At 36.9% G+C, this 12,624-nt stretch overlaps 1 protein-coding gene across 1 annotated transcript; it reads right to left on the bottom strand.

Annotated features, from left to right (window-relative positions):
• Positions 1 to 231: 231 nt before the first annotated feature.
• On the bottom strand, positions 232 to 4,536 carry LOC129272876 (forkhead box protein D1-like). Its single transcript, XM_064107635.1, has one exon. The coding sequence runs from the start codon at positions 4,083 to 4,085 to the stop codon at positions 3,024 to 3,026; it is 1,062 nt and encodes a 353-aa protein (XP_063963705.1). The 5' UTR covers positions 4,086 to 4,536; the 3' UTR covers positions 232 to 3,023.
• Between the last annotated feature and the right edge of the window lie 8,088 nt (positions 4,537 to 12,624).

Genomic DNA, 12,624 nt, shown 5'->3' with positions numbered 1-12,624 from the left:
TCTCTCTCTCCGCCCATCTCTCTTCCATCCTCGCTATGACCCTCCCTTTCTCACTCTCCCTCGTCGTGCTCTCGATCTCTCTTACTTTCGTTTTCAAATCATCTTTTCCCCCTCTCCCCTCCCCTCCTCAATAATTGTGTAGCACCCCCTCTCTCTCTTCGTCTTTCTATTTTTATCTTTTCATAAACTCTACGAAAAATGAAAGATTGTAAGAATGTGATTTTTTAACAGATGGTATATTCTTTAAACAACTTCATAGAGATTTGTTAAGTTTTTCTCTGCGTACACACCCACGTCTTTAAAAAGATTATTAAAATACGCGAAGACTAGGATAAAGGAGGAAATAGATGAAGGCGGTGGCGTAATGACTAATGAGCCAACAAAATTGAGGGGGCCAGATATGACGTATCGCGTAAAGTTAATAAAAAGTTGCGAGCGAGCAAAATGGTCGACATTTTTATTACAAAGTCAAATATTTAGATAGATTTTGACATAATATTCAGAAAAAAATATCATATTTTCACAATTTTTCCTATTCTGTCCTTTTTTTCTTGGTCGGGTTTTTTTTTCTTCGGGGGGGGGGGCAAGAGCCCAAGCCTCCCCCTCCCCCATCTGTACGTCAGCATGGTCAGTGGATCAAGGGAAACCAGTTAAAACTCAACAAACTTTAAGTTAAATAAAATGCTTTAGAATTAACAAGGGCGTATATAAGCTGGGGCGGCACTCTGCATGTGCACCCTCTCCCTGAGGCAGAGGAGTTCCGACACTGGCAAGCAAAGCGAAATTTGTACCCCATTTATATGTTTTCAACAGCTGATTTTCAAAATTTTATTGATCTATTTCTCAATTGGTCTTTACACTATCTGCGGCGATCATGGGGAACGGGGGTACTGGACGAAGGTCTTTTACCCCCCCCCCTGCTCTGTTAAAATACAAAATACATCTTTGAAAAGTCACATCGGCAACATGCTAAATCATTTGTAATACAAAAAAGCAACATGAGTTTAGCAGGCTTTAAGGAAATGGTTATAAAATAATTTTGTCGTCCAGTGCTATTTAAGTATGCCCAATTGATCACTGTCAGTTCACCTTATAAATCATAGCATTATGACACAGAAAAATACAATTCTATCACATCGACTGAAGATGATTATTAATTTGAGAATAAGATATTAATTTACCTATAGCTGCATGCAGTCTGCATAGTCGGACTATAAAGATGCCCGCATCTCTAAAGAAAATTAATATAACGTTTTAGTATACAAAACCGACCAGTCGGATAGAAAAAAAAATAATGTAAATAAAATAAAACCATATAAGTAATATAGTTTAAACAAACTGGATACTAAATGACGTTTAACAAATATGCATCGTATAGACTGAGACTTACAAATATGATAACTTTGCCATTAATGGTCGTTACCATGGTAACGAGGCTCAACATCCAATCATAATCAATGTTTTCAAGGGCTGACGGTAGTTACAATAAGAATAAAAAACACGATATTGTAGGTCTTGATGAAACATGGTCCTTGTATGCTTACAGTCAATAATGAAACTGAAATATATGCAACGATAAGAAACAATATTAAAACGTTATTATACAACATATCACCTATAGATATCAACTTCCCACAATTATGGATTATTAAAGTCCAAACCTTCCTCAAAATTCCATTTATGATCGAGAACCAGGTCACATTATTTTGGGGTAACAAAATTTAAACGGAAAACATAATCATGAAGCAGGATTATTTCGCTTTATGATAATCTAATATTTACTATACACATAAAGTTATAGCACATCAATGCTGTTTTATATATAAATATTTATCTATTTGGGGGATTTTAGAATCCTTCCGATTCGCTTGTAGTATTTAGGTTGGGTTCATCGTGTTCATAATGAATGGATTGCTAAGTATATATAGAATTATATGACTTAACTTAAGCTTAAAAATGGCTACTCAACATGATGAAACCACTAATATTTTGACTTTCGCTTTTTAAACTGACCAAACTTGGATGGTGTGTCAGAAAGATTGAGATCAAATCAAGTCGAAATATACATATTTTGATCAACATTCACATAACAAACATGATTCAGTACAAGGAATATAATTCGCTGAAATTGATATTGAAATTAAAACTGGGTTCGAAAGTTTTTAATCTTGTTATAGGATTTTAAAGATGTTGGATTCAATTTATCAATCAAGCCATAGGTAACAGAGTTATGAATGATCTCCAACCATTATGGTCTGAATAAAATTTGGTGAATTATTGGGAGGCGAAAAGTTGAATTGAATTGAATTGAATTGAAAAGTTTAACGAAAAGGGAATACATTAAGCATAATTATATCAATATCAATTGTGTCAATAAACATCATATTTTGCTTCAGTATCTCTCTTCTCTTTATCCTCCTTCATACCAGGTGCATTACATAGACTTCTCAATCCTAAAAAGTGATATGAAAAAAATATTATCTGCAATAATGGTAAATATAATCTACTGCAAACTTTGCTGTTTCCTAAAGTTCAATAGGTCACAATTTTAAACCGTCTGCAAATCTAACATATTTTGGCATTGTATATTCCACTCGCTCTCAATGTTGTACATGTTTGTGTAGAACCATATCATAAATCTCAATAAAGTGGCAGTAGCTATTATAGGTTAGAATGAATAAAAATGACAAGTACGGGATGCATTCATCATATTCAGTCATGTAAAGAAAAACATGAAACAGTTTTGTTCCTGTGTGTTTCCATCCATTCTCGTTCAAATCTCTGCATTTCTTTATTATGAGTATAATATGCACAATATTCAAGTCTAAAAACAATTAAAGTGTCTTACACAACAACAATTGCAAAATGATTTTGAAAACTATTTGCATTATCCATGTTTATCTACTTAGACTATACCCTGTCAATATAAAGATATTCTAACTTGTGACATGGGAATTTAACTTCCTCACTCCCGTATGCAAAATGTTCTAATGTTCTCTGAAATAATTTTAAATATTTCACAATCATGGATCTTCTTTACCTGCTGTTTCATCTGTGTCTTGGCCGAGTAGGCTCCTTACGCTGAAGCTTGATTTAAGGATAGCTTTATTTTTGTTCTGAACACATTTTCCTGCTGATGATATCCCGGAGAGAAGGTCCCCTTCTGACTGCTTTGAGATGTGAGGAGGATGCCGAAGATGAATCGCCTTGGAAACCACTGATGTATCTTGACCATTGATGTAATATTCTCGAAGACCACGCCCTTGTTGGTGGGATTGTTGAGTGGTATATATTCGGTCAACATTCGTTGGGTCTTCTGCATCGGGTTGGTCGATGATGAAACGCTTGACCGGTCTCAATGTCGACATCGGGTGGTCGTCTATGACGAGGGAAGAGGGTGACGAGGGCACGGTTGACGAAGGGCTCTCGAGAGAATCGCCCCGTCGTTTCCTCTTTCGTCGAAAATTCCCGTTGTCAAACATTTTCTCGCAGTTGGGGTCGAGGGTCCAGTAGTGGCCCTTTCCCGGGTCGTTATCGGCTCGAGGTACCTTGATGAAGCAGTCGTTGAGGGAGAGGTTGTGGCGAATGGAATTCTGCCAGCCTGCCTTGCTGCGCTTGTAAAACGGGAAGTTTTCGGCAACGTAGCGATAGATGCCGCTGAGGGTGATTTTGTGCTCGGGCGAGCTTTGGATGGCCATCGCTATGAGGGCCGAGTAGGAGTACGGAGGTCGGACCAGTTTGTAGAAATCATGATGGGCAGCGAGTCTCAGCCAGCTCAGGCCCTCCATGGTGGTAGGGAAGTACGGGTGTGACGAAGCGAGATGCGAGAAGGGATGCGTTAACGCACATGGAGGCAGAGAATTGGAGTAGTACCTAAGAGCGGCCAGGTTACGGTGAGCCAGATCGGTGGGGGTGATTACCGGTGCTTCACCGTGTAGGGTGGATGCCGATGCTGCATTCCACCAAAGAGCTGAATGGTAGACTTGAGATGGGTGCTCCATGCAGGCGACCGGGCTGAGATGGCGGACCGCAGGGGATGATGCCGTCTGGATGCTACCTGTCTGATAGATACTGTCTTCTTGCATTTTATCCTAATCGACTGCAGACAATTTCCAAAAACAAAACAGATTTTAGTTCTGGTCGGCTCTGCCGTGGCAAATCAGTTTGGTATGGATGATAAATTGTTTAAACACAGCAGCAACATGAAGATTCAGTGAGTTTTTGCAAAGACACAAAGCCACAGATTTTGCTTTCTGAAGAATAAATGAGACACGCCTCTCACCGTGTTTGGATCAACTTTAAAAAATGAGTGCGATGAGTTGCCTGTGCCTAAAATCTTTCCATCACCCTATACCGCCATCAGGCGTGTGTCAAAACAATATCATAAAAACACCAGCTAGCCACTCACAGCGCCAAGAAAACTTTACGATTAGATGACGTAAATCCAATCTCCAATCCCCGCAAAAATGAGCATGGGGTGCTCGATAATTTGATAACAAGCTGTCCCCCGGTTCGTAGTGATGTTTTATTTGTCTTGTAAGTAAACCGCCGGTAGGGCAGACAACTTTATATCGCATTCGAATCCCCTGTTTGTATAACTGTGTTTTTGTTGCTAACTTCAACAAGGTAAACAAGAAACCCAACCCAAAAAGGTATCATGTCGGCTACCAATAATGAACACTCGAGATCCCCCGTTCTTGCTTTCCACCAAACAGTGACTGGTTTTCTCCCTCTATTTCTGAAAAAAGTTTGTGAAAGTAAGAAGGTTTTTTATCATTCCCGGTCACTCATGATTGGTCAGAAGTGTTCGGTTTCGGAGTGACCACCGGTGACCCTGAATTTGAACCTACTGGTCGCCGTGTCCTTTGTCTCTGAGTTGAAAGTTATACGTTTAGGGAATGGAATATTCTGTGTCAAGATTGCTAAGGCCTCGGCATGTGAACAACTCTTGTTTAAGACAAAAAAAGGTAATACCTCAGTCACATTTCCCCTACGGCCGCCGTACGGCGAGTAGAAAACAGCCGTTGTAACATTTTTGTACCAGCTAGTCAGTGATATATGGGCGGTTTGAATATACAATTAGATAAAACGGCTGTTTTCAACTTGTCTTATGTCGGCCGGAGAGGAAATGTGACTGAGGTATATTAAAGTCACACATGATATGTATAACCAACAGAAAAAAGACATTGGACCTCATTATGACTACCCTTTCCAGCCCAGCCTATGTTCCAAATGGAATTAAAGCAAAGAACAAGAACATGCAGAAAAGAAAAGTATGAGAAAACTAATTATCGGGGTTACTACCGACTTTCCTTCCTAAATAAGTAGCAAAAAACTTTTTTTTTAATCTAAAGAAAAAACATAACCATTTCGTTCATCAAAATATGCATCTCTAATAATTGAAAGGGATTGTTTCCTCAGAAACGACCTGAACCTGTGTTCTGATCATCGCCAACTAACAAAGAAATAATGAGAAATCGAGGTAAAACAAAGACTCGCATGGAATTGCCCTCTTAATTCACAAGAGCATATACCAATCGGAGTTTTGTTCCTAAAATGCAACCAAATCAATTTCATAAAACCGCGGAAGTAACAAAACTTTTTTACAAGTGTATGTAAGCAGGAGGGGTAATTATGGCACCCATCAAATGAATTGCGCGATACGGGGCAAAATGAACGAAGAGTTAAAAATGGGCGAAAATAGAAAGAAAAAAGAGGACATCTCAAGGGATTGTCCTTGAAAAGAAAAAGAATATGAATTAGAGAGCAAACCTCTGTAGATTTAATGATCAGCGGTGTTCTTTGATGTTCTTCCTGATTACAAACCCTGCTTGTAATTGTATGGGTTGCGCACGAACAATACAGGTGCAAGTTAATGTTAGTGCGAACCCATAACACCATTTTACGAGTGTTGGTTCACTGCCACAATTCGTATCCCGTCGATTTTTATGACGAATTTGTTTCGGGTATAAACAAGACCACATTCTAGATTTTACACGGTCGCTGCTGGCTTTTATCGTCTTCTATGAGTCTTTTGCCCAATGCCATGTATGCGACCATGGACCTACTAGAGACATACATTTGTATCCAGTTGATTTTATAAGTTTGCCCAAGCACGATGTGAGAAATTAATAACTGTTTTCGAGAGGAAAGTTCACCCTCGACTGCACTACTTTTCCGCGAACCCTTATTCAAACTCCTCCATTATAATGTTATACCTATCCCCCCCTTTAAAACAGGTTATATGCAAAGGTTTTGTCATAAAAGTACCCGTCTTGTTTCATGTTTGAGAAGTGAAATGCAAAAAAAATATATATATCGAGGGACTATTTTTTTATTTCAATTGTCAATGGTAGAATAATTTACCGGTTAATAATTAGATTTTAGATTTTAGATCGCATCTTTCGAATGTTTTCTGTTTTATGATATTTTTTTTTTCATTTTCCCAGACACTGACAATAAATTAGAACTGTGGAAATAAATAACCTTAAAGGACTGTCCATCCCAACAAAAAGTTGATTTGAATAAAAAGAGAAATATCCAACAAGCATAACACTGACAATTTCATCAAAAGCGAATGTAAAATAAGAAAGTTATGACATGTTAGATTTTCGCTTAATTTCACAAAACAGTTATAAAGCACATCCTGGTCGGTATGCAAATGAGGAGACTGATGACGTCATCCACTCACTATTTCTTTTGCATTTCATTTCATAAAAATATGAAATATTCTAATGTTTTCTTCATTGTCAAGTGCAACTAAGATTAGAATTCCTCCCTGAACATGTGGAATTAGAATTGTTTTAATATTATATGGTTCAGTCAGGTTGATCCTTAAGTTGTCAAATCTTAAAAAAAAAAATAATGTATGTATAATTCAAACAATCAAAAAAAGAAATAGTGAGTGAGGAACATCGTCGACTGTCTCATTGCATATCACCATGGACCTTTGCTAGTAGGTCCATGATATCACTGAGTTGTGCATATTAACTGCTTTGTGAAAATAGGCGAAACTTTAAAATGTCATAACTTTCTTATTTTACATCCGATTTTTGATGAAATTTTCAGCGTTATGCTCGTTTGATTTTTCTCTATGTATTCAAATCAACATTTTCTGGGGTGGACTTATCAGAATACCCCGCTCGAGAATTGAAAGGATCTCTAGGTTAATCGAATGGGGTTCTCCTCCTTTCTTTCGTTGTATAGAAATAACATGACAGCGCTCGTTAGCATAGTAAAAGCCTATTTCTTTTATCATGTGTTTTCCGACTCGTTAAGTGATTTTAATGTTTTAAATCTTTCAACCTTTTGCATATCCAGTAAGAAAACCCTTAAATGACGTAAAGTAAATAAACGCTTTTGAAAATAATAAACGTTATGCAAATTTTTTCCTCTTCAAGAATGGCATGAATTAGGTTTTTTTCTCATCTTTTCTCGAATATATCTAAACATTGCTAAAAGGAAAATGAAGGAAATAAGTATATATTCTTTCTTTTATCTTTAACAACGTTTTTTTTTTTTGAAAGGGAACATAGTATTATAAGAAAGCCCGGATGCTTTCATCAATTAGTTCTGTAAATCGGATACTGGGGCAAGTATTTCAACATTGGTCAACGGTGGGAGAAAGTCTCCTTCGCGGCTGACGATTAGTCATATAGGTTACTCGAGTAAAACCTTTTCGATCTAATTCATCGGTTACCCAGCTATTCGAGAAGCAGTTAAAAATTGAGCTTGTTATTAAAAACCTCACAATGAAGAAACAAGAAGTTAAAATTCTATTCAAAAAGACAAAAAATTACTATGAACAACAAGAAAAATGTGAAGAGAGGAGGAATATATGCTTAAAAAGGATACATTATGATATAGAAGTTTGTATATATACATGTATTTGTAATTGTTATTCATTTGATTTCATTTGTATTTACCTATTTACTTTGGCTTTTCTAAGTTACTCGCTTTAAACTGAGATTGACGTAAAAATGCAAATGTGTGTAGATGACCCCCAAAAATTGAATATGACATAGGTCCTGTATGTATTTATAAATATGTAATATGTGGGCTATGTCCCTATAAAACCATGCCTAATGAGGCAATGTATAGGCAGTATAACAAAGCATATAGCCTACTGTAACACTTCTGTTCCTTTTTATGTTTGATTTTGCGTTGGTTTTCGCCTTGTTTTTGTTTTTGCAATTGTATTCTTTCTACTGACTTCTCTTTTGGTTTTGTTTGTTATGAAAAAAAATGAAGAAAAAAGATCTGAATAAGCGAGAAAAAAAATCATCAGAAAAGGCGTAAATATTCTTTTAGAATGCAAACGCCGTTGAAATAATCAACCTGATGCTTAAACATGTACTTTATTAATATTTCACAAATATGTTTTTGTACTTTTTGTGGATAATTAGAGTGATTAAATTTTCGAGCATATTGCGAACTTAAACTCAATCAAGTTTAGTGAGACTGATCTATGTAATTTCTCAAACATTCTGTCTTCAGAAATTATGGAATGTCATTTTATGTCCCCCTTCATCATCTATCGAGCGCATGCAGCAAGCAGTTATTTTCAATCGCCGCAGACGTAATCGTGATAATTTCGGCAAACATCAAGAACTGCAGTTTTATATGTCGAATGAGAATAGTTGAATCACGTTTATTGCGAGAAAAATTATTGATTAGACACAATCATAAACCGTGGCTGGGTGATCGGGGATGAAACGTTCTCATAAAATGTGTTGTTAAATTCAAAACAATTTGTAAGGTTACGACCGTGTCGTTTATCAAAATTTTATTTGAAATTTTATTTTGATTAATTGATACTTTTTTGTAAGGATGGTTAGAAAAAGAAATTCGCGAAGGTCACATTAAGGTTATCATTAATCTGAGAATGAAATAAAAAGGAGATTCTGTTACCGATGATTTTTGTATTTTGTGTTCTTTCGCGTCTATTTTTTTCTTTTCTAAAGCTGTCTAAAGGTAAAATAATCATGGTAAATGGTGGTGATTTTTTTTTTACCTGATTGCTAAGAAAGCACGAATCCTTGTAAGAAAGCAACAATCATATGGATCCCTCTAAAAAAAAATTACCATTTATAATTCTTCCCCCTTTTCAAGAAGGGATGTTGCAGTTTTCGAATAACATGTATACCTCATCAGTTTCATTAAATCAATGACTCCTCTTCCTTATTAAACAGTGAACCCTTTTGTGTCTCACATGTTTGGCTGCATAAGCTTTCAAGTAGATTATTGTGTATTGCAATTCTGAAAATACCGTGGGCCTCCCAACTCGAATATACCATGAACCTATTACAATTTTTTTATTCCCATCTATGAATTCATATCATAGTTTAAAGTTTCTTGATAAATTTGTGAAGGAAGAAAAGAAAATGTCGAGCATTATGAAACCCAGAAGAGAATGCGGCTTTCTTTGTAATTAAGTGCTGCGGTCTTAGCTCCCAACAACATGTAAATACAACATCAGAAGCACCGCTGTGTTGACTTCCGAATTATGGCCCTGTTATCGCCATACCCTATACTCCATCGCCCCCTCCCCTTCTGCCTCTCGCTCTCCTTACTGTTGAATATCTGTAACCTTCCCTTCTAATGTTTTATTTTGATCTTCCCTATTACACTGTAGAAAATGAAGTGCTAATTTAGCACTTAAAGTGTTTGTGTAGTGACTGCACTACGAGTGCTGATTTTCTAATTTAAATTTGAATTAAAAAATCAGCACTCGTAGTGCAGTCAATATGCAAGCACTGTAAGTACTAAATTAGCACTTCATTTTTTACAGTGTAGATTTCATCATTGGCTCTGACTTTTTTTTTCTTTTTGCATAAATATGTTCCAATATGATTTGCCATTGCAAATGACCAGAAATTGATCATTCTGAAGATCTTCGTCGTGACAAACATAACAAAGAGTATCGAACACTGTAAAATGTAAAACACTGGTGATTTTTTTTTTCATTATACGGAGAGGGATATTTTGTTTGAGTTTATGGATACTATTTTATGAAAACACTAGCTTTTCAATCCGAAAAAAAATTTTGCCAGAATCGAATTTCGATAGATTCATTCGAGAAGTCAAGAAAAGTGACCACCCTAGCTGGCCTGTCGAGTCATGAACTTTATCACAATTTAAAGCTGAGTTATCGGAAAGATGTTTCTAGTCTCCTTGGCGAAACATCCACAATAACCATGAGAACCAATATTTATTAATCATCCCGTTTAATGACGTCAGAAATAAAAATCTACCTGTAAAAGCAACATTCCTCAAGAGATTTTGATGTTTCTGTTTTCAAGGATGCCCGATAACGCTGCGTAGCTACGTGCTGTTTAATGGACGGTGAGCAAATCTTGATACCGATCGTTTAACCCAAAATAAGATTCAAAGTTGACTTTAAAGCTTGCCGAGGTTATGATCAGTTCATTGTGACTTTTTTTGTCACTTCAATTGAAATACAAATAACGGTTTTATTTGTGGCATTGCCAACGGACAATGCGTGGGTTTTAATGTGCGTTTGTTTATTCAAGTAAATGTACAGAGATACATTTTTATGTGAGATAAAGAAAGGGAATTTATTATTTAGGGGTGGACATTTTTTTTCGGAAAGAGGGGGGGGGGGGGGTCAGAATATTATAGGAAGAGTGATTATCCAGGATAGTTATTGCATCTGTAAAGGTGATTCTTGATGTGCGAGATGTACGAAAAACTTGAACAGGGGCAAGAACAAAGGATTTTGTTCTAGAAAAATAATATAAAATGGGCTTTGATCAGCTCCATCGGCCACGGCAGCTCCCCACGACGACCCCAACAGGGAGCAGAGGCAGTTGCCCCCCCCAAAAAAAAAAAAAGTTTCGTTTTTTGTTTTACAAAATAAATCGAGGAAACACGGTAACACCCTCGCGATTAGCTTGATCAGGGGCGTAATGAGCCAGAAATTTAAGGGGGCTAGACATGACGTATCCGGCAAAATTTATCAAAAAGTTGAGAGCGAGCGAAGCGACCGAACAAAAATTTCGACATTTTTATTACAAATATCAAATTTTGTGACAGAATCCAGAAAACCAAAGATCCAGAAAATAATATATTTCACCCTTCTCCCTCTCTCAATTTCTCTTTTTTTTCTTGATCGTGGAAAATATGGGGGAGGGCAAACGCCCCAAGGCTCCCCCCATCTGTACGCCACTGAGCTCAATCGCTTTAGTCACTTGCTTACAAAAAAATCTTTAAAATATACATTTGTCCCTAAAAGAAGAAAGAAAATGCGCCGTAAATTGTGAAAAAGGTAAGAGTAGTAAACTTTGATATTTTTTCCCCCTTACACATGTTACATGTATAATGTTGTTTGACCCTTCCCTGCATGGAACTCTTATTTTTCTCTTGCCCGATGTAGCTGAAAATCAAGATTGAATCTGGGAGATTTTCGACAATTTTGGCAAACAACATTATGCTCGGGATGATGCCCCACACCGGACGTTGGGAATCAGTGATATTTGTAATCGCAAATTATATTTGCTGATTGCTTGCTAATTGTTTCTGTTTCCCAGTTGTCATAAACACGTCTGAGATATATCCGATTAGCTTAATCTGTTCCCGTAAACTACCATCCCAAAAAATAAGGAACAACAGAATTGTTCGTGAGATGCAGGAACAAGGTTCAAAGCCGAAAGTATGATCAATGATGACGATTAATTTCTTCCCCCCCCCCCCCCGGACCCCCCCCTCCCAATCTGTGGAAATTAGGCCATTTTGGCATTTAGTCTTCCTGGTTATTAGTGAGTAACATAGTGTGGCAAAGATTTTTAGGGGCCAGACATGGCATATGGGGCAAACTTTTTTAAAAGTTGAGAGCGAGCAAACCTAGCGAGCAGTATTGTTTTCATTTTTTTATATTTAGATATATTTCGACATATTAATATTCTCTAAAAAATCACATTTCATCTTTTTCCCCTCATTTTTTTCTTTTTTTCGTTTTTTTTTCTCTCTCTCTTTTCTTGGTTTTTAACATTTTGAGGTACATGTCCCCCAAGCCCCTGCCTAAACCTGTACACCAGTGGTATGTTTGGACCGGTCATCATGGTCATTTTAGACCAATTATTGATAGAACAAGTGGGTGGATACAAACCCTGGAAAGAGCTCCCGTTTTGCCAGGAGGGTTGCGTGTATTTTCAGACATGCTTCATCATTTTTCCAAATTTTACATACAATTGCAAAATCTGCCCCTTTTATTTTTAGCCTGTCTCGCTCCGATTCAACCCCAGGGATTCTATTTCGAACTCGTTTTCCACCATTAAGCGTCATTATCCAGGATCGCAGTATCATCACTGTCGCCTAATTATCTCTTCTAATTACATGTTTAGACAACAACGACCAATTTGTTTAAGTCCTTTATCGCGGTCATTTTGTTGATGCAAACCACTGCGAAAGAAACGATTTATCTCCCCCTGTTTTCCATGTTACACTTGTTGTCTTTATGTATTTAGCCAGTGACATGGTTGGTTTGTGAATGAGAGAGAAAAAAGAAGTGTATTTCGAGCTGAAGCTCTTATATTTGAAAATGACATTTTATTATCTTTTTCAGAAGAGATACACGCTTTGAAAGTGATTTATAAATCGAATTCG

The sequence above is a fragment of the Lytechinus pictus genome, chromosome 12 (genome assembly GCF_037042905.1).
Source record: "Lytechinus pictus isolate F3 Inbred chromosome 12, Lp3.0, whole genome shotgun sequence".
Lineage (NCBI taxonomy): Eukaryota > Metazoa > Echinodermata > Echinoidea > Temnopleuroida > Toxopneustidae > Lytechinus > Lytechinus pictus.
The sequence above is the reverse complement of the archived record's forward strand: the minus strand, read 5'-3'. Positions and strand labels throughout refer to the sequence as shown.